This window comes from Spodoptera frugiperda, chromosome 6 (assembly GCF_023101765.2).
Source record: "Spodoptera frugiperda isolate SF20-4 chromosome 6, AGI-APGP_CSIRO_Sfru_2.0, whole genome shotgun sequence".
In the NCBI taxonomy this organism is placed as follows: domain Eukaryota; kingdom Metazoa; phylum Arthropoda; class Insecta; order Lepidoptera; family Noctuidae; genus Spodoptera; species Spodoptera frugiperda.
This window is the reverse complement of record NC_064217.1, coordinates 3094881-3120566: the sequence shown is the minus strand read 5'-3', so window position 1 is coordinate 3120566 and position 25686 is coordinate 3094881. Positions and strand designations below refer to the sequence as shown.

The 25686-nt window shown below is 34.6% G+C and overlaps 2 protein-coding genes across 2 annotated transcripts in view; one reads left to right on the top strand and one right to left on the bottom strand.

Moving 5' to 3' along the window:
• Nucleotides 1-15381, bottom strand: part of LOC118267817 (connectin) — a 77300-nt gene extending 61919 nt beyond the window's left edge. Inside the window, exon 1 of the mRNA XM_035582040.2 lies at nt 15132-15381. The gene's annotated coding sequence lies outside the window, so the exon portion shown is untranslated. The remainder of the gene's footprint in view (nt 1-15131) is intronic.
• Nucleotides 15382-15887: 506 nt separating this feature from the next.
• On the top strand, nt 15888-25432 carry LOC118267920 (mitochondrial genome maintenance exonuclease 1-like). Its single transcript, XM_035582175.2, has 5 exons — nt 15888-16280; nt 16616-17080; nt 18936-19149; nt 21722-22067; nt 22598-25432. The coding sequence occupies exons 1-4, from the start codon at nt 16079-16081 to the stop codon at nt 22059-22061; spliced, it is 1221 nt and encodes a 406-aa protein (XP_035438068.2). The 5' UTR covers nt 15888-16078; the 3' UTR covers nt 22062-22067; nt 22598-25432.
• The last annotated feature ends 254 nt before the right edge of the window (nt 25433-25686 follow it).

Genomic DNA, 25686 nt, shown 5'->3' with positions numbered 1-25686 from the left:
TTTTTCCTGTTCTATTTTAGCAATAATATCAACTTTTGAGTAGTTTTTATGTCTATTTGTGTTTTGGTTTCAGTACCTAAATAATAACACTTGCAAAAAATCCTATCAAATGGTCTACCATGAACCCGACCTTTCAGCAAAGCACTGTGAGTACTTAATAACGTAAAGTGACCCTACTTGGGAGTACTTAGTACCTACATGAGGAGTACCGTAACCATTACTTCCATTTGACTCAATTGCCACTTTGATCAGGTCCTCAACCTTTGACTCACCTCAAACCGAATCACTAGAAGGTCCTTCGACAACTAGATCAAACAAGCCCGATACAATCACGTGAAACTCTTCAGGTAGACACTCTGGTACCTTTAGTAACTTTTCACTTCAATAGGTAAGCTAAGATTCGTTTCGTATGTTAGATGTCCATTATTGTTTTATTGACATATAATGCCTACTTTTGGTTCATTTTGTCATGTGAATAAAGGGTTAACTGAATGTTAGGAATTCCGATGATTTTTTACTTCATAAAACATACCCTTAATTCTCGACCATAGAGATTTTATTAATCAATTCAACTTCATTACGTCTGCCTATACTAAAGTTTTCACAAATGAGCTTATATCATCTTCAACACTATCTATCATTGTAACTAGCAAAAATAATTAATTATTTTACCAGTTAGTTTAGTTACTTTTGCATTTATAGAGTAAAGATAAATGTATAATAGGTATGTATCTGCATTTAAAATATGACTTATATTAGCAAAATTAATAAAAAGTTAGTTTAAATAATTTTTCTGTTGTGGACTCCAGTAACAATCCAAGCGTCGTTGACCTACGTTGCTTCTCGACCTACTCTGCTTTTGTTTTTAGCCTGAGACTTTTCTCCACAGTTATAATTAGGTCCAGTTATCATTGTTTAGTAGATCTTTACACTTAAATGTTAGTAAAACAATACCTTTTATTATTGTTATCGTCATCTCCGTATCTTCACACCTTTTATTCATGAAGGGGTAAGCAGAGATGCACATCACGCCACGTAATACCACTTTTCACCATTTGTGTTATAAGACCCATTTAATTATTGTTAATGAAGTGATAATTTGGCTTATACTGTTTTTCGAATGCTTATTAGTTTCAGGTCAAAAATATTTTTTTTTTTACTGTGGATGCGAGTTTAACCATTCATGTTATCAGTGTAACATCTAACACTGAATAAAATCTCGAAATCATAGAAAAACGTAAAATAATAATAATGATACCACGGATCACAAAAATCCGACGTGAAACGCCCTTAGTACGAGTTTATCACAGGCCTAATTAACCACCACCCCCATTATTACCTAATTCCCTAAATTTTAATATAATTGATCCCCAGTCCACATAGCCGATGAGTCAATCATGTCATCCATTTATTTATTCATTCATTCATTCATTCATATCCAACCATTTTACCAGATAATTACACCCGCATCAATTACATTGCTCACTTAATTTACCTTCAGTTAGATATCCAAACACCCTTGAAACCCATTTGTTTAAACTTCCCAAGTTCCTTTATACTTGTAACTACGTAACAGGCGTTGCGTAACATTTAATTTTAACCAGATTATGTTCGAATTCTCGGTAACTGCACGTTACGGATATTTATTAACTGATAGTTAACCCGTTGTACCGTTTCCACGTGTTGTCTAACCGTTGCGCTACTATTTATTTATGTTTTGTATATTTTGTTTATAGTACGGTGCTGGGCAGAGTATGTGTGTGTACCTATATAACCTAAAATTTAGGGCACATGCTATTGTCGTGTTTTCATCAGATCCTGTTTGTGTTATAGTTTTTATGGGATTATGGGATAGATGATAGTTAATTCCGTTTATAACTTTCATACCCGAATTTAATAAAAAAACTCGGTTATCAGCTACGAAACTGAAGAAGTCAGTGCATGAAATTTGTTTTTTCCGACTACACTTTAGTTTACTTTTCGAGTCGCAGCCCCGACCTCCTCGGCCTACTAAACTGGACTAACTAGTCCAAACTCTACCTAACATATTATTTTCGAAAAGCGAAAAATGTTAATAACATATTGTCTATCTAGAGAAACTAACACGTGACCATTGTTGTATTAAAACACCCATGAATGCACGAAACACTTAACTTCAAACAGTGACACCTTTTTTTGATCAGGGAAATCATCCAATTGCTTCTCCCGCCTTTGGCGAGGTGAAAGGGAGTGTCAGACTCTTACTGACTAAAAACCACCCCGTTCCTACTCCTGCTTTTCGAGCCGGAGCTTTGGTAAACTCGCTAGGTAGTCCGCAGCTCCGGAAACAATCACAATTGCGTTAAAGCCTTAGAGGATACCTATTAAAAACTTCACATTATGCGCACACCTACCCCTAAGATAGTATAAATTGTATTCCATAATAGAAATCTAATAAAAACTTAAAACCACGTTTTATAAATAAAGCCAGGAACATCTGTGAAACTTTTATTTCTGACACGCTCATCTTTATTTGTCCATAACATAAACAAAATTCTAATAACCAATGTTTATCTGTCAGTTACCAGAACTGGTTTCTGTTATCTGAATACAAAAGAGACATTGTCGGTGGTTACTGTAAAAAGTTCTTATCGTTTTACGAGCATGTTATCATGAACGAACTTTTTTTCTCTATTCTAACAAATAAACGGTAGTGCTGATAGTCATGCAGTTAATCAAGTAATAGCAGGCGCAATAGAAATATGTTTGAGTACTCGAATTCAGAAGTTTCAATAGACCTCTATTTCATTAGATTAGGACACCAGAAGGCTTAGTCTTGAATCCAATTCCGATCGATCGACATTGATATTGTGAAATTTTGTACTCTTGCGATACTAGGGCCCATTGCATCCGTATTGCGTTGATATTGAATGAACTAAATGGTATTGAGTTTAGTTTTATATTCCGTACTCTGAATGCTATTTTAACAGCTACGATTGGGGTTGACTAGTATTGATATCAAAAAAATCTATAATTATTTAATTTAAAATTTCAATAAATTTTATAGGATTGAAATTAAATTGACATTTTATGGAAGCAACTTGACCGCGCAAACATCCCTTTCTTTTCATATTCTCTCGTTTAATTTTCTTGTTTACAAAGTAAATTATAGTAAGTAAGATACCTATGTTGAAACTCAAAAATAAAATCAGGAAGGTTAAGTCCATACAGGATTACACGTTAAGTCCATCGCATATTTCGAACGATAAAATTAGAAAAAAAAGTTTTAAAAAAGGAATAACATTGCATCCGCCATTTTAGAATCCACTTTACCTATCATTATCTGCTGCTAGTACTCTGGGAAGCACTTTAGGACCGGAATGGCATAGAAGAATAAATCATTTTTACAATTTACGGGCGACTGTCGGAATCGTTTTAGTATTTTACTTTTAACTAGGGCAATGGACGGTTTCTGTTAAAAAAAGAATATTGCATATCATTTTTAGGGAATGTATTGTAGATTAATCATTTGAAAATCAAATAATTCTTCACTAAAGAACTGATTTGTGGATTACGTAATACCCAACTTATCAATGCACCAACTGTGCTCACATACTAAGCAATTAGACGAGAATCAAAACAAGAGAATTAAATGTAACAAGCGGCACGCGAAATATAGAGATTTAGCCTGATGCGCTTGGGCACGCGATGTCAAGCTTCATTACATTCTTGATAAGGAAGCCTGATTAAGGAGCCTTACGTAACCTCGCGCCGTGCACAAAGATACCAGCAAACAGGATAGCATTTGTTTTGTAGTTACTTTCTGTAGTAGAAGACCAAACATATCTTGTAACCAAAACAAGGAATAACACCATTACGTAAAATAAGAACTGAGTCTCACATTTTTGCCTAAAATATTTACCCTATTACCTGAGGCAAATTTTGTGGATAATTGAATTGCTAGTAATTCTAAAATTCCCTTACCGGTCAAGAAAATTAATCACAGCTAAGCAAGGGAAGCCTTCAAATTTTTCCTCATAAACAAATTTATTTTGGTGCCTCGCTCATTTCCGACCTTAATCATTCCCAAAGTAATTTATTTTTAAAAGCTGATATAAATATTTCAAATGATTCAGGTCACGAATTCTCTGAACATAAGTCAAAAAATAAGCTAACAAGTGCACTAAATGGCGTCTTTAATTCTAACCGCGAATGGCTTTGAAGTGCAAGCGAGCGCGAAAAAAAAATGTTTCTATACAAGTACTTCATTCAAAACATATTTAAACACGCGCAGTGAAAGAACTTCCTGTATTTACCCAAGCGTTTACTTTCAGTAAAAATATACTGACGAAGGAAGGCTCGGAGTTGTAAGACAAACTGGGGCGATGCATGTAGGTCACTCCGTGTGGTCGCAGGTTAAATTATGCATATAACTGCAGCGGCTGTCGATAACTCGCTGCCAGCCGGGATAAATTGAATGAAGCCCGTCTATCAAGCAAAAAGGGGAATTCATATCGGAGAAAATGTTGCTTTAAATAAAAATATTATTCTCTCTGAATTTAAATTAAATATACCTAGGTAATTAGGTATAATTCGCAGAATTCCTTTCTGAAATTGTATTAGACTGGAAACTTTGAAATACGTTAAAGCACAACTTAAGACCTTAATTGTAGCAATTCAAGTTGATAGAGTGCACAACACAAAGCACTTTCCTCCAATCAAGTTTCTCCATTTGCGGAAAATTAAAAAGGACTGAAGACGTGACGTCTTTTGTTCAGTGCGAACTCTCAAATAATTTGGAAAAGAATTTATTTCATGAGTCGCATATTAAAATCCATTATTCTCTAATTTGGAAGACGACTTCGTGCAGACGAGAGATATTAAAGACCAAGATGGCGATGATAACCAAATAAAGCATAAATTAGAAGTACGATTTAACTTGACTATTGATGGCCTAACAATTAATTCAGTCTTTAACTTACCATCCGTCTATGCCCAAACTCAGCACAATCAAAAAGATAGATAGCCTTAGTTTGCAAAATTCCCGACTTGGGGCAATTTATGAGCTATCGATATTCCGGAACTATTAGAAAAGAGGAATTTTGTACAATAATGGTAACAAAATTGTTTGAAAATAAAACTAAAGCGGGTTGCATCATACCACCACTCACTGAGAACCAATTCCATGATAATAATTGAAAATTTTGAAATCGAAAAATGGCATTTAAAAATCGCAGTCATACTTGCATTAACTAACAAAATGTCTACATTTGTCATGATGCACATCCTTATACAATACGTAGATAAATACATACACAAACAACACTACTGTAATGACACAGTTCCCTTTGTGAGATATTTCCAACGGTTTCAGTGTTCACTAGAACTCTACACACTTTTTAGAAGTTCCGTAGCTTTATTCTGTTATTTAAATGAAATAAACATTTGTTAAAGAACTTTGTAATGAGCTAGTACGTTGTTACGTTACATTTTATGCGCAATCAAAAGTTTTCGAGATACTTTCGTTTTTGTCGTCGAATGTTAGTTTCGGGAATATGTCTTATCGTCACTAATTTAGTTGTAACTACACTTTATATCATATTGAATTAGTTTTTCTGTTCGTACATGTAAATGTAGAGCCATCCCGGTAAAAATATTTATTCTCAATTATAGTTTATTTAATCCATGTTTTCATAGAACCAGGTCAGTGACTGTTTCTACTGCTTCATTAAATTTTACTAGTATCATATGGGTGACAATTACCATAACGAAGCTTTTGACCACGGGAACCAATCCTACAATTATAATAATAGACTCTGCTCATGAAGTATTACGGTAGTTACAAATCAACAAACCTGCCGCAAACAATTTATGGTCTGATGGGCCAGTGAGCCTAAAGGACATCCATTACCAATGCGCACCGTCAGATTCTAATAACGAAAAGGATAATATATTCCTTTTTGGTACCTATTTTAACCAAACAAAAGTATTAAAGATAAAAACATATTCTGACTTATCTATTTTCTCAGTTCTCTTAGATACTCATTTATCATTTTAAGGACTTCTCAGTCGTTTATAAGCTAGTTTGTATAATTCAAAAGTCTCATAATAATTTGATAAAGTGAAAAGTCTTTCTTCGGTCTTGGTAAATGTCGCTCATTACCACAATAAATGTGAACTCTTGAAAATAAGACGTTGCAATATTGCAGAACTAAGACGCACAACGGAAATTAAAGTATAAAGAAAATCTCACTCATACTCGTATCATTTCATTTTATTTCGCTAGCTTTTACAAACTCGTGAAAACTTTCTATTGGTACAAAAGAATTTTCCTCTATTTTATTTTCGTGGGTGAAACTGGTGTTCGGATAACTCGCCTACCTACAGCATTTTGGGCTTCCATTACTCTTAGTAAACTATTGTATTTCTTTGGATCACGTAACAGATGCGAAGTTAAATGCCGAATCGGTCTAGAAAACGAAAAACTTATTCATAGATGTTTATACAATAGCAGTAGCTATTAAGGGCATTATGTCGTTATGTGAACATGCTAATATAAGTACCTAATTTGATTCTCGGAAAACACAAAGTCAATGAAGTAAAAAACCACATAACTTACGTCTACCAGTTTATCTTACAAACACAGAAGCGACTGTCAAACTATCATAAAACTATTTATAAATGACCAAAGCTTCTACAGAACTCAACTCTGGACAGTAGTACACCTTTGTTACAAACCAAAAATAACCTTACGCTACATACAGTTCATTAAATGGATTGTAGGCAAGGTGCCCGAACAATCACTTGAAACACTTGAACTGTCTACTACGCGGAGTGCCGCGTGGGAGACGAACTATTCGACACATAAGTAGTTCGAGTATTCACTATTATTACAAATAGGTACAGATACAAAAGAACCATCTTTTGTTATTGATTTATTATTAATAGCCAGTAAGTCTACTGCTGAACTATGTTCATCTGCCTCCTCTGCATAAAAGAGGTTTGCCATAATGACCACGCATAACAGGCAGGTTTTAAAACGATTTTTGGAGTCTCTTGCTCGTTTTTCTCCATAGGAATCTACACTTTGGAACAAGCAAATAGCTGTAATAGATGACTGACCGACAGACAGACGTTATTAATATTATTACATTTACTTTGACGTTCAAAAGTGCCTTCCTGGTCTATTTGAAATAAATAATTTTGACTTTGATGTGATGTATCAGTTTTAATATCTGATCTCTGTCAAATGTTTAGTTACACAGCTTTTATGACACCCACGGGTAGAGTAGGGGTAAAAAAACGTATTCTACTTTGCCTTCATCCCACAGCAAATTGATTTATAGTATGGATTGGTAACAAAGTTATCTCCGGTCTGTGATACACAGCTTTTAACACCGACCGCTGGCGATTTAGCTGATTTCGATGAGTTGATTCGATTGCTCGATGATGCGAGGCTGGAGCGATATCGTCAGTGATACGCATACTGATTTAGTTATCATATCACCCGTCGCTGATGATAGAATTAGCCCTGATGCTCTAAGTCTAGTAGATGCAATCTACCTTTTGACCTGTATTAAAATTTAACAACCATCGCCAGCTTAATGCATATCTAATGCACCCTAGATAGTTGCCCCGTTTGCGTACGTCCTGCTAGATTTTAAAAACTTAGAAAACACATTTCTTGTAAAAAGGAATCCAGCTTAAGGAAGATATCGGTACATCCTATAGATTCGTTACTTAATTCGTTTATTTTTCTCTAAAATTAAATCGAACGTGATGGTACATTCCAAGATATTAAATTAGGACTGATCCTTCTGAATATCATCTTTTTCATTATCATCTATTTATGCTCACAATAGATACTCCTTGAAACATACATAATATTATCAGCTAGATACAGAAAGCAGCCTTTTACATAATGCTGGTACTTTTGACATGCTATTTCCTAGATGAGATGTTTTCTTTAGACGGGAAAAACTTGAGCGAATGGGAATCCACCGGAAATTGTGGTTCAGAACTAGTTCTTTGAAGCAAAAGATGTATTTGATTATATTTTTCGTATGAGATACGCTCAAACTTTAAATATTTTGTTAGTAAATATATGTAGGTAATATTGTGTTATCTAAATCAGTAAAGTAAGTATGTTACCAACTCGATTAGAAGTTACAAGTTTTGATCACCTAATATGGGTACGACATGGACAAAAACTACTAACAAAGGACCCTAAATTAAGCACAGATTACTTTGACCTTTACATCTATTGAAATCATCCCAAAACTTATACAATTACCAATAGGTATCCAGTTAGTTACAAGTTGAGAATTCTTCCTAAATAATCCTATTGTACGTAAGTAAACACAAAGGAATGTTTATACAACATTATCGCCGTTTCTAGTATGCAACTATGTGCGAGAGTTATTTGACGTAGCCGACGTAGATGGTACGCAAACCGCGCCACACACAATCATGTTGACCTATCTAATCTAACTTGAGAAGTTAAACTGTTCTCTATATTCCTCAAGCCTGAATCGTATTACTGATATCTTCTTCCGTGGCGTAATTCAGATAATTTAGACAGTAATTGTGTGCATATGAGTTCGTCGGTGAACGAAATTTTAACGTCAGTTCCTACCTACATAGTTATAAGTCCCTATTACATTCGTGTAGTAAGATTTAGTTTTCGCTTTTCAAAAAATCTAATGATGCCTATCCAAATAACACCCAATCTGCTTATAAACTTGCGAAGAATAAAACAAACTACCTCGTTCAGCAGTTATTGAATGCTGCGAGCTCTACAAACAATCGTTTAGATGTTTTTATTTTCGTAAGCCTGATTGCACATGCAGCGTTTGAAAATGCCTTCTTTGTTTGAACAAAAGGTATGTTTTGATTCAGCTGCACGTTGCACCCGATAGTACACAATATTGCAAAATTTATTAACTATTGTGTTTACATTCGGATCGCTCACATTTAGCATGCAGCACCGGTGGTTGGTTTTAGTGGAGGATTAGCTTGAACTAATATTGCTAGCGGTCCTAGGAGACAGCTGAGATAATATCAACATGGGCAACGGCATCTGCCTCGGTACTAATAACATTATGCTGCGGTCAACAATCCAATCAACTGGGAGGATTATGCCAATGTCTTTCCGAGATCGTTTGTTAGTGTAACAGCGGTCCGGAGACCTGCTACCATTTAATATGGCATGATCGTATTAAACTAAGCTAACCCCAATATAAATGAAATGTAAACACTACCACAAAATCATAAGCTTTTATCTTTCACAAGCAATATTCTCAGAAATTATACCATCCCATTAACAGAAAGTTTTTTCAGAATTAGGCCTAGCCAATAAGGAAAAGATTTACTTCCAAATAAAATGGATATTTTGTTGGTGGTAATTACTTGTCTATCAGTGGCTATCGAGGAAGACAGTGAGAGCTTAACCTAATTACTTCCTCGCCTGACAACTGACCATTGTTGTTGAAAAGTGGGTAATAAACCTATTTTACTTATTTCATCTTCCCATCCATTAAGGGAAATGGCATATGAATGGAGCAGTCATTTGCGGAATCACTAAATCCAATTAATTTATTGCCAAATCATTTCCGAATGCACGAACATATTTTGGTGTCGAACTGAACTGACGGAGTTTGTTACACTTTTCGTGGTTGTTTCATATTTTCGGAACTTTTCTGTACATCGAGCACACATTCATAACTGTTCTAAAGCGGTATTCAGAACTGTTATAAATCGCTATGAAAGTTTTTCCGAAATATTTTTACCCATCGTTACGTGTTTTATTTGTTCGAGTTTAAAAACTTTTTGCTTCCTGAAAATTCAAATATTTTCTAGTTTTCCATGTTCTAACATTTTACGTATATTTATTTACTTTAGTTCTCGTTTGTGACATACTATTGACAAAATATATAGGAATGTTACAGGTACTTACTAGGGAGATTTAATTTAGTACTCATTTCACTACTACCATGAATATTGGATCATTATTTAATCTGCCATTAAAATCCTTTTTCAAGCTTATAAATCGATAGAGGACACTTTTTTAATAAAGGGCTCCTTTTATAACGCATTGCCTGCCCTAAAACAATAGCTATTCCTACTTAATTCGTATTCATGTTTGTGCCCATTAGACCAACAGGCACTAACGTTTGGTAACGCTATCGATATCTCATTAATATGCAAGTTCACGTAGCGTCCATTCCTAGTTTATTTCCAAAAATTTCGAAGCTTTAGGCAAAAATACGTGATTAGTCTTTTGTACTCGTATTATTTCCCAAAGGATATAAAGATATCCAATAAAGGCATGAATATGTAACGTAGGTAATAATGATTAGGTACCGTACATCAGATGAGTAATCGAAGTAATAAATAAATCCAATATCTTTTTTTCCAACCGTAAAAGAGGTCTCGTGCTCGACACTTCCAGTAAACCAGGCATCATAAATTGCAATGGACACAAGAAATTGCAATAAAGTAACTTTACACTTTATCGTATCGAAGAGAGCAATAGTTTTACGTCCAAGAGTTTTACGATCATAGCTTTAGTATCCGTTAGATACACTGCCATATAATGGTCTAGCCGTATAACTCAATAAGTATACTAGAAGGTTATGGAAAGGGGCTATAACCCCATGAAATGATATCAAGCGATGATGATCGGATAATTATCGGCTGAAACGTATTTAGTGTCGAAAATTGTATAATCTTGATATACCTAATAATATCATGATGATTCTACGATTTTAGCAGCAATTTTTTTTGGAGTATGTAGATCGGTTTCCAATGGTTCTAACCTTAATCTCACAGTTTATAGTCATCTAAAGAAGAAAGCGGACCTCAGTGCCACTCTTTACCAATTATATCATTAATCTCGTCTAGTAGACACTGAGACTATTATTAGATAAACCCCAGACTGGGTTCTCCAGTCACGCCGTGGCACAAATTCGCTTGAGTCAATTTATTGACACAACACCACAAACACTCGAAATAGAGCGACCGCACAAACTGGTCCGAAAGAGAAACCATGAAAACCTCCAACTACTGCAAATAAATTCAACTTGAAATTAGATTAAGTGTGGCGGGAAAAATTGTTAAAATAAATCTCCTCTCGCATCGTGGCAGACATTTTTTAATTAAAATTCTGCTCCCGCGATGCACTGAATGGTTCCATTTTTAAATTAATTTCTTTCACCATCTTATCGCTGGCCTGACAGCCACTCTTTACATAAGTTAAATGAATGAACAAACTGTTTACTGTACTTCACTTAATCAGGGGATCTCTTTCAACGAGACAAGTGCTCACAAACTGCCTAAATTAAAATTTGTATGATTTTTCTTCTAACTAACGAGCTATTCATTAAATGGAATAGTTGAAATAAGACTAAGAGAAATGAAATGATTCCAGTATGAGAAGTGGTACCTAGGTATTTAGTAAAGCTTTCATTCTCATGAATCTCAATTCAGTAACTAAAACGACTTTAACGATTTTGGCACAATCACAAATCTCTCAGGTCACAATCCCTTTTTATTTTAACAGTAAGTAGTACATTAAATTCCAACCCTTTCATTTCGAGTTCCTACGAAAAACTTATAAAATGTAAATGGATACCTGGATGAAAGCTACGCTGTTGAACGTAAAAAGTTAGGCCTCAAAGCTACGCTAGGCGTCGTAATTTCATATGCCTTATTCATCTTCATTCTAGCGTTTCATAAATTCCAACATAGATTCTTCTTTGCCTACATACAAGTGCTTACCTGGTAATAACGTTGCCTGGAGTCAGATGGTGGTATAAAAATAGGTTTTTTTTTATTCAGATTATAGGTAATGTGCACTTCTGCCTACCCCTTAGGGGATAAAAGGCGTGACGCTGTGTGTGTGTGTGTGTAATGTTCTGTTTTTTCTTTTTATTAATTATTATTTACCACATATACCTAATTTATCATATTAATTACAATAGTGTAGCCTTAGATCTGAACTGGTCAAACTGTTATGCTCCGGTTGCAAAAGCAAGAGTTAAAATGGGGTGGTTTTTACTCAGTAAGGGTCTGAAACTCCCTCTCGCTTCGTTCAAGGCGGAAGAAGTCATTGGATGATTTTTCCCCTAACAAAAACATAACATCACGTAGGCACGGTGTTAGGAAATCCAATATTTTCCGCAGCAGGTTCCAAATTAAATACGTGCCATTTCCAGAAATAAATTTAATACGCACGTATAAAACAATCTATAATTATATAGGGACTGATACCCAAAATGTTAGATAGATAGGTATATTTTTTAAATATTTAGAATGATTATATTTCTTTATGATTAAACTAAGATTGCACAAGTACAGTGGCGTAGCGTGAGTGTCGGCCGCCCGGGGCGGAAGACAATTTTGCCGCCCCCTTATTTAGGTATTTTAATTTAATGTATACTACACATTACATACATTCATAATAGAGAACTTTTCGGCGAGAACAGTCATGAATCAGAGCACTCCCCGTGGTATAGGCGATATAATGTACAACGAAGCTGTCAAGTCGGTTTTAAATTTCCTGCCACTCAAAAATCCGATTCGCACGCCGCTGACCGCGGTCCAGAGGATGAACCTGGTACTGGGGTGCCCCCGCCCACAGATGAGACTAGTATTCCATATGGGGCCGAACCTGCGCCTTATATAGAAGCAGGCGATGGGCTGGAGTGAAATACTGCCTTGAGCTGTTGAGCACACCAAGCTTTTTCGAGGATAATTTAGCCTTATCCTCTAGATGGTCACGGATATGGACGTCGCTCGAAATGTTGATGCCAAGCATCCCAATTCTAATACCGGGCTAAACACGCCGACCTGTGTCTTAGTAGGGTTAAACTGGAACAAATTAAGTTCACCCCAATCTGAGATTCTCCGCAAAGAAGTCTCGATTTCAGACACAAGTCTGTTTCGGTTCTCGATGACGTTTTCCCGAGAAATGTTAGCGCAAGCGGTATTATAGGCATCACCTGTACTTTCATCCGCATAACAATGAATGCTGCTGATTTGCAACATATCATTGATATGGAGGAGGAACAAGGTAGATGATAGCACGCAGCCTTGAGGGACACCTGCGTTTACAGACAGAGAGTCGGAGCATTCCCCGTCGACAACGACCTTAATGCTTCTGTCTGCAAGGAACCAGTAGACCCATTCGCACAATTTCTCGGGAAGACCATAGGAAGAAAGCTTCGAAAGAAGCGCTTTATGCCAAACCCGGTCGAAGGCTTTCGCCACGTCCAAGCTAACTACCAACGCTTCCCCCTTAGATTCGATCGCCTGTGCCCAACGGTACGGTCAGGTAAACCAGAAGATCCCCAGCCCATCGACTTCTACGAAAACCGTATTGCTGGTCACTGAGTAGCTGGTGATCCTCTAGGTACCGCAAGAGGGGGCAGTTAATAATGGATTTCATTATTTTCGAGAAGAGGGAAGTTATGGCTATCGGTCTGTAGTTGGACGGATTTGTTCTATCGCCTTTTTAGGGTTCCGTAGCCAAATGGCAAAAAACGGAACCCTTATAGATTCGTCATGTCTGTCTGTCTGTCCGTCCGTCCGTCCATTTATTTCCGAAACTGTTGGGCCTACATAGTTGAAACTTTGAAGGTTGATGTATTTCGGTAACCGCTATTCGAATTTTGAATAAAAATTAATAAATTTAAAAATTAAAAGGGGGCACTCCATACATGGAACTGATTCAAAAAAAAAATTTTTTTCAGCTAACATATCCATAATGGGTGTCTATGGATAGGTCTTTAAAAAAGACATTAAGGTTCTTAAAACCATTTTCAAAATTAACCGTTTGAAAGTTAGACGCTTCTAAAGTGGAAAAATGTGTGCCCCCCCCCCCCTCTAACTTTTAAAATAAGAGAAGGAGAAAACAAAAATAAATATATGCTATAGATTTCAATAGAAACTAACAACGAAAATTGGTTTGAACCAGATATCAATAATAGTTTTTAAGAAATAAAACATATTCAAAAACCGCAAATATAACTTTGTCGTTCATACAAACACTATGTAAAACCAAGTTATTTTACAACTTTTATATTATGTCATCTACTTGCTGTTACGGAATCCTTCATGGGCGAGTCCGACTCGCACTTGGCCGGTTTTTGTTTAGGGATCGGATGGACCAAGGCCGTCTTCCATGATTTCGGGACTACGCCTAAAGAGTAAGCTCATTTTATTCGGTCCAAATTTGTACAGTCGACTCTATCTAAAGGTTCCCTCTCGGGGCAGGGCCACTCGTTAAAGGTTCCATTCCACTCACACTACTTTCTGCGATCTCTAGTTGCGAAAAAAAAATAAAATGGTTGAAATATTTACAAATTATTTTTATTATTTATTGTTTAAAATTTGCCGCCCCCTAAAAAGTGCCGCCCGGGGCGGGCCGCCCCTGCCGCCCCCACTACGCTACGCCACTGCACAAGTAGGTACTTACCCAATTGTCCAATCGTACCTCGTACGGGTAAAAATTACCTAACTATGTTTTCAAAAGAAAAAAAAATAGGTACTTAAAGATACTAGGTAAGTAGGTAAGAAATAGGTTACCTAATAAAGCCTAGTGACTTTACTGAAGTGAATACCTACTTTTTTTCTTTCAATAAAACATACAAATTAAATTTCTAAACATAATAATTAAATATGTAGGTAAATAAAATAAATAATAATAATAACTAAGTACTTATTACTAAAATACTTACAACTTCAAAATACCTACAAAGAAATAAAAAAGTTTACTGAAGTTAATTTTATTAATAACCAAATGACCATCTGAAAATCAAAATGAAACTTTCCATTATTTTAAATCTTTCAATATTTTAAGCTTTCGCTATTTTTCCTAAGTTCGTATTTTATATAATATGAATAATATCTAAACCTAATATTGTCGTAAGAAAGCACCGTCTTACATTTTCAAATTAGTATTATTTTTAACAATGTTCATCCCTCTACCCTATAATCATTTGAAAATGGTTTTGAAACCTAATATTTTGTTTGTTTTTTTTTCGTAAAGGTATTATATGAATTAATTGCAGATAAAAATCTTGCCATCTTCTTCTGATATTATCTAAAAATTAATAAAGACTATTAAAAAAAATTAATATAAGTATACTTACAATATCCAAGAAAAATCCCTCAGGATATTGCACTTCTTTTTTCTCACATCAATCCACTTTTTGATGAATAAGTCTGTGTCTCATAATTTAAATTAAATTGAACACAAATAAATAGTTTCGTTTCGTAATATTTTCGAACACCCGCTAGTCCTGACCACCTGTTCAATAAACTCAACTTTCGATGTCACAAGAGAAGACACGGCCACACAAGCTGCGTCTAGCCGGCTTTTCAAATGCTGCTACAAACAATCTCGCGATATCCATTTTCCCGCCAAATTAATGGATATAATACCACAAAGAACAAAAGTCCTTGTCTCGTTTTAAAGTGGTCCAAGAAAGCAACATCTCAATTTGTCCGCATAGCAATTGTTTCATTCATGTTTTAGTATAATCCTACCGAATTTAATATTACTGAACTCGTAAGGTAGTACTTCAGCACCCGATAATTTTTAATTTGGTCACATAGCGAATGTTTCCAGCGCCATCTAGAAGTTTAATCATAAACTTTATTCTCAGCGCCATCTATGAAATACTTTAGTTCATTTGAAAACTTTAAAATCAACTCTCAATTGGTTTTAAATATTAATTGGGATTATAATAAAATCTAAATTTTAGCTGACTTCATTAATTTACATTTTCAACATATTCGAAATCGAGCTAACAAAAATCATATTATCACATATTATACATGTTATTTTTTTAATGGCAAGTTTTTCTAGTTGGTCAAACTCATGCCATTTGATTTTGACGTAATGTTTTTTTAATTTTCAATGAGGAAAGGAAAGGAAAGCAAAGATTCAATTTCATTTCATCATATTTTGTCAATTTTTGATTAGGATTCGATTAGGAATTCTGATGAAATATTCTATCTATATTGAGCCTTAAATACTAAACTTTATAAATAATAATTAATTAAAAATCAAACTGCACTAAACTCCAAATACACGATGTTCCGACCAGTGTGCACGATCGGCCAAAGAATCTCATTTGAGAGGAAAAGTAGAGAATTTATCAGGAATAAAGTGGTTCGACCTGCTTCATTCTTGAATGCTGCCGAAAAATTGAAGCTATTTAACAAGGAGAATAAGGAATTATTTGGGCCATTATTAGAGACGAGCAAACAGAAGAAACAGCGATCACGGAAGGCGGGTGAGTGGAGATTTGTTATTTGCTTGTAAGGTTTCTGCAACCTTGCGAATGACTAGATTATCTACTTTCTAAATAGTATCTGAGAGCCTGCACGAGGAAGCCATTATTGCGCTAGTGGTACTGGGAACCGCATATCTCGTAGCTTCGGGTCGATAATAATAAAAGTGTTGTTTACGCTCGTGTTGACTTTCGATCTCAATTTATGCGTACATACTACGTATCATAATAGTGTCCGCGTAGCGAATCTTGCCAATTAACATCATATGACATTTCAGTTTTGGCGCCGCGAGATACACACGCGCACGCATAACGCCGCTTTTATCTGTGTGTTACAGCTAAAAATAGGACATCACATCAAAACAACGACACGACTGCTTCAAACGAAAATAAATTGAAATTCTTAGAAAGTACAGAGAGAAATGGTAGACAGAGTCAGACATTGACTGGTTATGTGAAGTATAATCCTGTGTTGGCGGTGAATGTGTTGAAAACGAAAATGTGGCAGAATACAAGGCACTGTGTGAACTTTGTTGGTGTAGTCTTGAGTAATACTGTGAGAGGTGTAGCTACCTCTGCATCTTGTAATGCAGCCCGTAGCTCCCCAGCCCAGCCTGGCTATGCAAGTGAGGACAAAATCCTTCAAATAAAACCACACAAGAATGATTACGCTCAGCAGTATCCTTCTGTGACCCTGATCTTGAACAAGACTATGACAGACGAGTCTAGGTCTGCATTGGAGAAATGGAAACAGGAACGGATTGCTGAGATGGGACAGGAGGAGTTCAATAAATTCTATGCAGGTTAGTGACTTGCTTTTTGGTTAATGTAATCAGAATTAGAGTCACAACCTATATTTTATAAAATTTTAATATATTCAACACATTCTAATAAAATGTTTTCCTCAAAAACTCACAACAGGATAAACAATATCCACACAGACTTAACTTTTGCAGACATTTTGTTATAAAACCTGTTCAGATTTTATACCAAAACTTTTTATACGTAGACAAGAACTTGTCTTAAAAAGTTTATTAATTTCTAATTTAATAAATCAACAAATTGCATCATGATGTCATGCTGAGATCATTGTTTTGTCAATAGAAAACAAAAATCAATATTAACTGTATGCTCAAAACACTGTAGTATAGAAGTAAGGAAATAGGTAAAATAAAACATTTAATATCAAAAGATTGTCATGACATCAGTAAAATCCTTCAGTACATGTTAGCTAGTGTCCATAATATTAAGTTTAAAAAACAAAAAAGCGAAAACACAGTAATTTGATGTACTGGCATCCAAAAACCAAGTACAAAATTGATAAACTGAATCATATTATCACCACAAAAGTTATAAAATTATCTCTAAAAGTCTGTCTGTCTATATAATACCTATAAAAATAAAAACATGTTCACTGCTATCTTTTTAATGCAGTTGTTTAAATATAAACCATACATTGTTAATGTGAGTGCTGTTGCTAGCGCAGAAATAAAATCTCAATAACAATCAACAAAAGTGATGGTGACGACAACTCTATGTTCTTATGTATTCTATACAGTTCTTTCTAACAACTGATTCATGTAGTTACAATAAAAAAAAACTTAACATTCTAAGTCACTATCCTTCATTTCTTAACTTTTGAAGATGTATGAGTAAGATGGAAGCCTCTGTTCTCTTCTATGATACACACACACACACACACACAACTTCACGCCTTTTATCCCCGAAGGGATAGGCAGAGGTGCACATTACGGCACGTAATGCCACTATACAATGTACACCCACTTTTCACCATTTTTGTTATAAGTCCCATGTAATAGGGGGTGAGCCTATTGCCATATACTGGACACAATTCCAGACTCCGTGCTACTACTGAAAATTTTCGAAAACCCGAAAAAACCCAGCAATACTTTGCCCGACCCGGGAATCGAACCCGAGACCCCTTGTTCGGCAGTCGCACTTGCGACCACTCGACCAACGAGGCAGTCTGTAGTAATGCATGCTCATCTTCTGTAATCTGTGTAATAATGTGAGTGTTTTTAACTTGTCAGACATTAACCAATGACTTGACTTAGTTTAGGATAAGGCATTATATTTTTTTATTCATATAACTACTAGGTATTAAAAGCAATTGAGAGTAAGATTTTTGATATATGAAATCAAAAAGCCTAGGATAACTGCCAAGACATGTGACTATTAATTAGAAAGTATGTGAAGCTTTATGAAGGAACTATATTTGGATGGCGCTTCAAGCGGCGACATACATACATAGTACATTACGTTTGATTATGTATGTGATGTTACATTATTATTAAATGTAGTATCGATGTAACATCATGCTTTTTATCCCCACAGGGCAGATGTACATGTTATGGCACATAATGCCTCTGTACAATGTACACCCACTTTTCACCAGTGTTCTAAGTCCCATGTAATAGCGGGTGAAGATATTATCATATACTGGGCACAACTACTATGTTTTCTAACAATATTGTTATCCTAACAATACTGTTGAGTTTAATAACTGAATACACTAAAAAATATTTTAGAAAGTGCTGCATATATCAACACATCATTAACATAAATTAGCTTTAAAAAACCATTAAACCTTAAATTCATCTATAAAAATACTTAGATTTGTCTTTTATTTCTCCACAGCGCAAATGGCAGTTGGTACCAAATTCCACAGCACCTTGAAGAACTACTTCACACAGCCACAAACTCAGCTTCGCATAGAAAAGGAGGTTGAAGGCGTTTGGGTGTCTGTAGCTGATGTATTGAAACACATTTCATCACCAAAAGCGATAGAATCAAATGTCATACACCCTGTATTGAAGTACAGGGGGATCTTTGATGCAATTGCTGATTATGAGTGAGTTGAAACTTTATTTGTATATTTTTCATCATTTAAAGCCTATATCTATTTCTTTCTTTTCTTTTATGTTGCCCCACATTACGACTTTCTCCTGTGTTGTGGGTGCGTTTACAAACATACAATTTCCCACACGCATAACATCTAGAACAACAATGTGTAGATCACACAAAGTGTTGCTTCCTGCGGGAATCGAACCCACTACATGTTGCACGACAGCTAGTTGCCCATCCACTGTACTAAGCATGCTGTTATATGCTTTAGGAGCTATAGGTGTTTGTTTATTCCATCTATTATTAGTATCTCTAGATTGTATTTGTATGTCTCTAAAAAGATTGCATGCAGAGAAAATACCTATATACAGTACACCCACTCTTACACCAGTATTTAGTTCCATTTTGATATGTAACTAGATAGGCCGCACTACTATCAGAATTACATGGAATTCCAATCTTACTAAACCACCTAGCTATCAGCTTAACAAGTCTATTTACCTACATATTAATCTTAAGCCCCAGACACATTGCACAAATTTGAGTGGGTGTGTTGCGACTGACTCGTTAACGAAGCATACAATCGTGTTTGCGAAGCCCTCTCGCTAGGCCACCACAAGGCCGACCACTGCGTCACAGATTTGTGGAGAAAGTAAAAATCATTACATATGAAACTAATGTGATTGGACTCTTATATTTGAGGTCATTGAAACATGCGAATCTTAGTGAACGAAATTGAATCTTATTAACTGTTACTCTCAACAATGATTCAGAGATGTTTTATTTTTGGTTGATACCTAATCATATTGGTTCAGTATATAAAGTGAGTAAACTCAAAGCATTATAATATTGGTGGCCTCACCCATTCACATATATTGAATTTTTCATAAGAGATTTGTGGTATTGTAAACGATGATTTGGATAAGTTTCAAAGAGCAATTTTTGGCTGAGGTAGTCTAAAAGAAGAAACTGCAATGTTATTTCTAAAACAGTTTCTTCTTCATTCATACATTCTTCGTTTCTTCATTTAAAAAAAATTTTGCCCTATACTAGGATTTTCTCCTGTGTCGTGGGTGAGTTTACAAACATACAAGTGCCCTTACACATGCCACCCAAACCCGAAACAACAATTTACCAGTTGCCCAGACACCGCACCAGTCAGTGTTTCAGACAGTTGTTTATTGTCTAATCCAGTATTAGTCTTGCTTCACGCCTTTTGCAAGCCCTAGAACACAAACAAACAACTAAAAATAACATTAGAATAGAAAAAGAAGTATTACAACGTCACTCAATATTATCAAAGTATATCATTATCACGAAATGCCTTCGCGATAAAGGAGTCACTGACATCCACGATTTGGAATAACAGATTGCTAATGTCAAGGGAAGTTTCAAGGTTATCGGCGCTTAATATAATCTTGTGGGCAGACGGACACGTGCCAAACTCCTCGGATAATTCACGTAACAGTAATTTAATTTATTATTAAATATATTGGGGTGCTGATATTTGAAAGTACAGGCAGCACCTCTAAAGTACCTTTCTTTATCTGTTAATTTTCTTCAATGGATTTTCGACTTTAATAAAGAATAGTAAAATTGATATTCTATTGTTTAATTGACAGTTACTCTGTATCGAATAAATAAAAGTGGAAGTACACAGTAAAAATCAAATATTTTTAATGAAATCATACGAGAGAAGTAGGTAGTTGATTTTATGTTTCCTCTCAATCCTATCTGATTTATTACATCAATAAGACTTCTAAACATATTACATCAGAGATGACTTATATAGAAAAACCTAACTTATGAATACAGGAAAACAGGAAACATCTTTGTACATAAAAAAGGAATGGCAAAAAGGAATTTACATTATCTACTACATAATATAGCTATTCGTCAGTAAGAGACGCGTAGTTATAAACAAAAATATTTACATAAAGTCCGTATGACGTCCGTTAGAAAATATTAGAACAACGGCGCAATTTGATTGTTTTTCTTCCTCGTGTTTTTAATGTTTCCCGCTGAATTAGAATTCTGAGTGGGCTGAAAGAAAATTTTGTAGGCACCTAGCTACTGTTTACAATTTACAACAGATGTTTTATTTCAGTAATAATGTCATTCATCATGACTGTCGAATGTAGGATCTTTGTTAAAAGTGACAGATGTTTTTAAAATTATTATTATTATTTTTTGTCAAAGAGTTGAATGAATGTTTCATATTTTTTACCTTTCGGATTTATAATAGGCAGAGAATTTCTGTAATTTAAATATAATATGCTGTTTGTATAGAAGATAGGTTCAAGTTTGCCCCATTGTTATTGCTAAGTATGTCTATGGTAATCTGTGACAATGTTGTGAGAAGTTTATTTGTTAAATCTACTATTTTAAAAACACATATTATGACATATATTATTATTGCACAAGTATGTGAAATAGATAATCACTGAGTAAATAGCTTAATTAAAGGAACAACTGACTGACAAACATTTTAATACCTATTTGATTTTCACTATTATCATCTTGGTCTAAATAAAACAGATTATTTGACATTTACTTATCTATCTCTTTCTTAATTCCAGGGAAAAACCAACTCTAATCGAATGGAAGAAATCGGACAAGCCTCGCAAATCGATAGCGAATACTTACGACAACCCTGTCCAACTAGCTGCTTACTACGGCGCAGTGTGCCACGACTTGAACTACAAACATTTAAATGTACGAGATGCACTTTTAGTCATAGCATACACTGATGGATCTAAAGCTGATGTATTCCACCTCTCTTCTGATAAACTAAGGGAGCACTGGGCACAATGGCTCATTAGATTAGAGGAATACACAAAGAAGTACGGTAATGATTCTGAGAAACTGTTAAAAGGTGGTAAAAGATTGTTTGAGGAAGATATCGGGAATCTCCAGTAAGTTACGGTATGTAAAGATATCTTTATATTGTTACTCAACTTATTTATGTAGTCTCAGTAACTTAATGAAGTCTAAATACAAGCAAGCTATAAAACTTGAGAACTTCTGTTAAAAATATACCTATATGTCAAATAGTATGTTTATAGCATCATGCTTTCGCAATCAATATGATTAACAGCCTTTCATCAGCTCATCATTGTCTAGAGCCCTGGCCATTATTTTCCTATAAAATTTTATTTATTAGGTAACACCTCATAAATACATGTTTTATGACCACTAATATTACACTTCATAGTTTCTTTGCAAATAAAAAGATTGGCAGTAACATATTGATGTTTAAGTGTTTTTTTATTGGGTTTAGTTTTAGATATTTTGTATTTTTACTAAAATTAGATTTGTCTACGCAAACATTAGCTAATACAATTTTTCCATACCCTTAACTTTGTACACAAATTCATCAATCCATGATATTTAAGCTACCAAGAAGTTAGTCATTATGTAAACAAGCTCTAATTTATAATTTTTTTCTTTTCCAGTGGAGCCACATAAAGGGTCGAGATGATAGAAAATGGATAACATAAAATGTTAAGTTTTGGTAATTAATACACCCGCCTTATTCACGTGTTGTTTCCTACACATTATTATAAAGGCATTAGTTAAGAAACCAAGTGCAAGGCTTCAATTCACTGTCTATATAATGTTACCATACACTTGGACGTAGTAAAAAGATTGTTTGTAAAGTATTTGTTATGAAGGCTGTGTATGGAAACTGATTTCAAACTTTTGATACCTTTTTGACATACTAGGGTAATTTGAGTACAATGTCTGTTCATCTTCTACGCATAAAACAACACAGTTGCGTTAAGTGGACAATGTAGGTCTTCTCTGCAAATAAATCAGCATCAACAGCTTGCTAACAATACGCCAATAATTTGATTTGCTTCAATCAGTATCGATTGTTCGTTCTTTGTCACACCCATCTTTATTCCTAAACAATAAGGTTCATTTTTCAACTGTCACTTAGCTCCATATCAAATAATTTTCAGAACAAAAAGGTAACGGACTTAAAATAGAGCAATGTACGGAGATGTTACAAATATTCTGGCCCATTTGGTTTGTTCATGTGACATAGTTGGCGAAATGCCTATTTCTACCGAAGCTGTGAAGAATGATGGGTCAAGGATTTATGACATGTCTTCGAGTGTGACATTATTTTGTTATACTAGAAATATTACATTAATTTGTATGTACAATGATATGTGATACGATTTTTTCTATTATATTCTATGGCAGAGCCATAGTTAGGCATATGGGCCGTCTCTGCTGGAGTTATATTACGGCCTCTTAGAAAATTGACGTGAAAGAACGCGTCTGTGTGAGTGAGATTACTCCTAAAAGGCCGACAATTCACTTGTAACTCCTTTGATTTTGGCCGTCCATGGGCCGTTCATTGCTTACTTTGAGGTGGTACGACTAACTGATTTGTCACCATAATCCATAAAAAATGTAAAGAATGGTTATTGAAGAAACTTACAGGTATTAATAGTTTGAAATCAGTAGGATGAGAGTATGTATGTATAATAAAAGACTGGATAATGTTGAATGATCATCAAATTGTTGTCAATCGGCTATTCTTAGTAGCCTCTGAACATTGATTGTCGATTTTAGGTTAGCAATTAAACATGGAGAAGGTTATTTTGTTGATAAAAGATGTTTTTATGGGTATCTATACTAAGCAACAATTTAATAATGGAATGTAGCTTCTGTATGTTTATTGCTATAATTTAGTCGCTATATATCTCATAACAATATCCATTTAAATGTAACTATCACTATTTAATTAGTATACACGCGAAAATTATAGTTACTACTTGATTTTTCATATGTTTATATGTAGTTCCACAAAGTATGTAAGATGTCATTAACTTCATTTATTCACAATAACATGTTATGTATAGGTATTTAACGTAAATTATCCTATTATGTTATTTTAATGGATATATATGTGTTAAACACTGATTAATTGGTTTTGGAACTAATTGACAACAGCTGAATCGGATGAGCTGTTATGATTTCATGGTACTGCATCATTTTGCGTTGGCAATTAATTCCTGTCGCTTATTTCGAGATGAAAGATTTGATATAATGTTACCATTATAAATGCAGTTTTCAATAAGTTCGAAATACCTATTAGGAATAAAATAACTATAGTTGAGCCATTATCAACGTGTGATCTGTAATTAGTCATTTTTATCAGATTTCTCGCTAACACTTATGCAAGTTGTGCGGGATAGTCACATTATTTTGATGTAACAGTTCGCACATTTGTAATAGTCCAACTATAGTAAGTTAGCTTAAATCATCCAGGAACTTAAATAACAGTATATTTATAAACTGTTGTAAACTAATTTGCACTCTTTATACTTATCTAAAAGATGTAATTTTCCTTGTAGAATTTCTACTAAATCTGTAACAGTAGAATATTGTCCTTAGTTGCCAAAAATTGAGTTACTACTAGTCCATTACTGGTATAAATTGTGTTCAATTTACTAAAGATTATATGTTGAGGTTTTCTTTTCTCTTGAATGTTCATCTCCTAACTTGAACACTGCAATGTATCTTTGCCTATATGCAGAATAGTTATCTTTAGAAGTATTTTACAGAAGTTTTTGAGTTTATTTACTTTTGTTTTTGTTAGGGATTGCACTCGCCATGTGTATTTTTGATAGATAAAATTCTCTCATTGAGCTGGAGTGGTCAGCAGGTCAACCCACCTGGTAATAACTTGTTATCATTGGATTTTCAACTATATACCAAAATGATAAAGTTGAATATCTAATAAAGCAATTTGATAGAGAAGGGTAGGTTGACATACTGGACATCGTACTCAGTTTTGAGGCAGGAATACACATACTGAGTGCAATCCCTAAGCGGGGCTGAAGTATTAATAGCGATACCAGAATATGTTCAAGATTAAGTTTTCTTAACATAAGATTTAAGCAGCATTTATTACTTTTATGCCCTTCCGAAAAAGGTTTTTCGTTTAGTTTTTATTTGTGTTTACAAGAAGGATTTTCACAATGTATTTTGTGCCTAACAATTTGTATCACACTATTTTGTTAAAGTAATTGATTATTTTAACAAATGATTTGCTGTAATATTTACTTACGTTTTTCACACCTATGTTTAACGTTTTGAAATGTATAGTTATGTATGTATATGTATTTTTGTTAGGTAGGTATATTTTAATAATTTATATAATTTTATGCGTTCTTAATACTTTGACTGCTGACTGTCCTTAGCCGTCTAAAGTAAGGTCTGAATTAAGTTTATATCACTGTATTTCTCTGATATTAAATAATATAGAATTATTTTTGTATTTGATTTGTGTACCCTACTATTCTAATCCTTCCTACTGTAGGGACGACAATGCATCGTGTCTTAGGTTTCGCAACGTTGCATTTGTGCGACGCAACACAGTCACGGGCTTGTCGGGTTGAGGACTGGTCGCATTCGCATTATTGTAAAAAAAAAATCTAAAATATAAGTGACTGGAAACAACCACCTTTGATTTACGACCCGACCCCGTGCCTCAACACTATACTACTACTATGCTACGTCTACG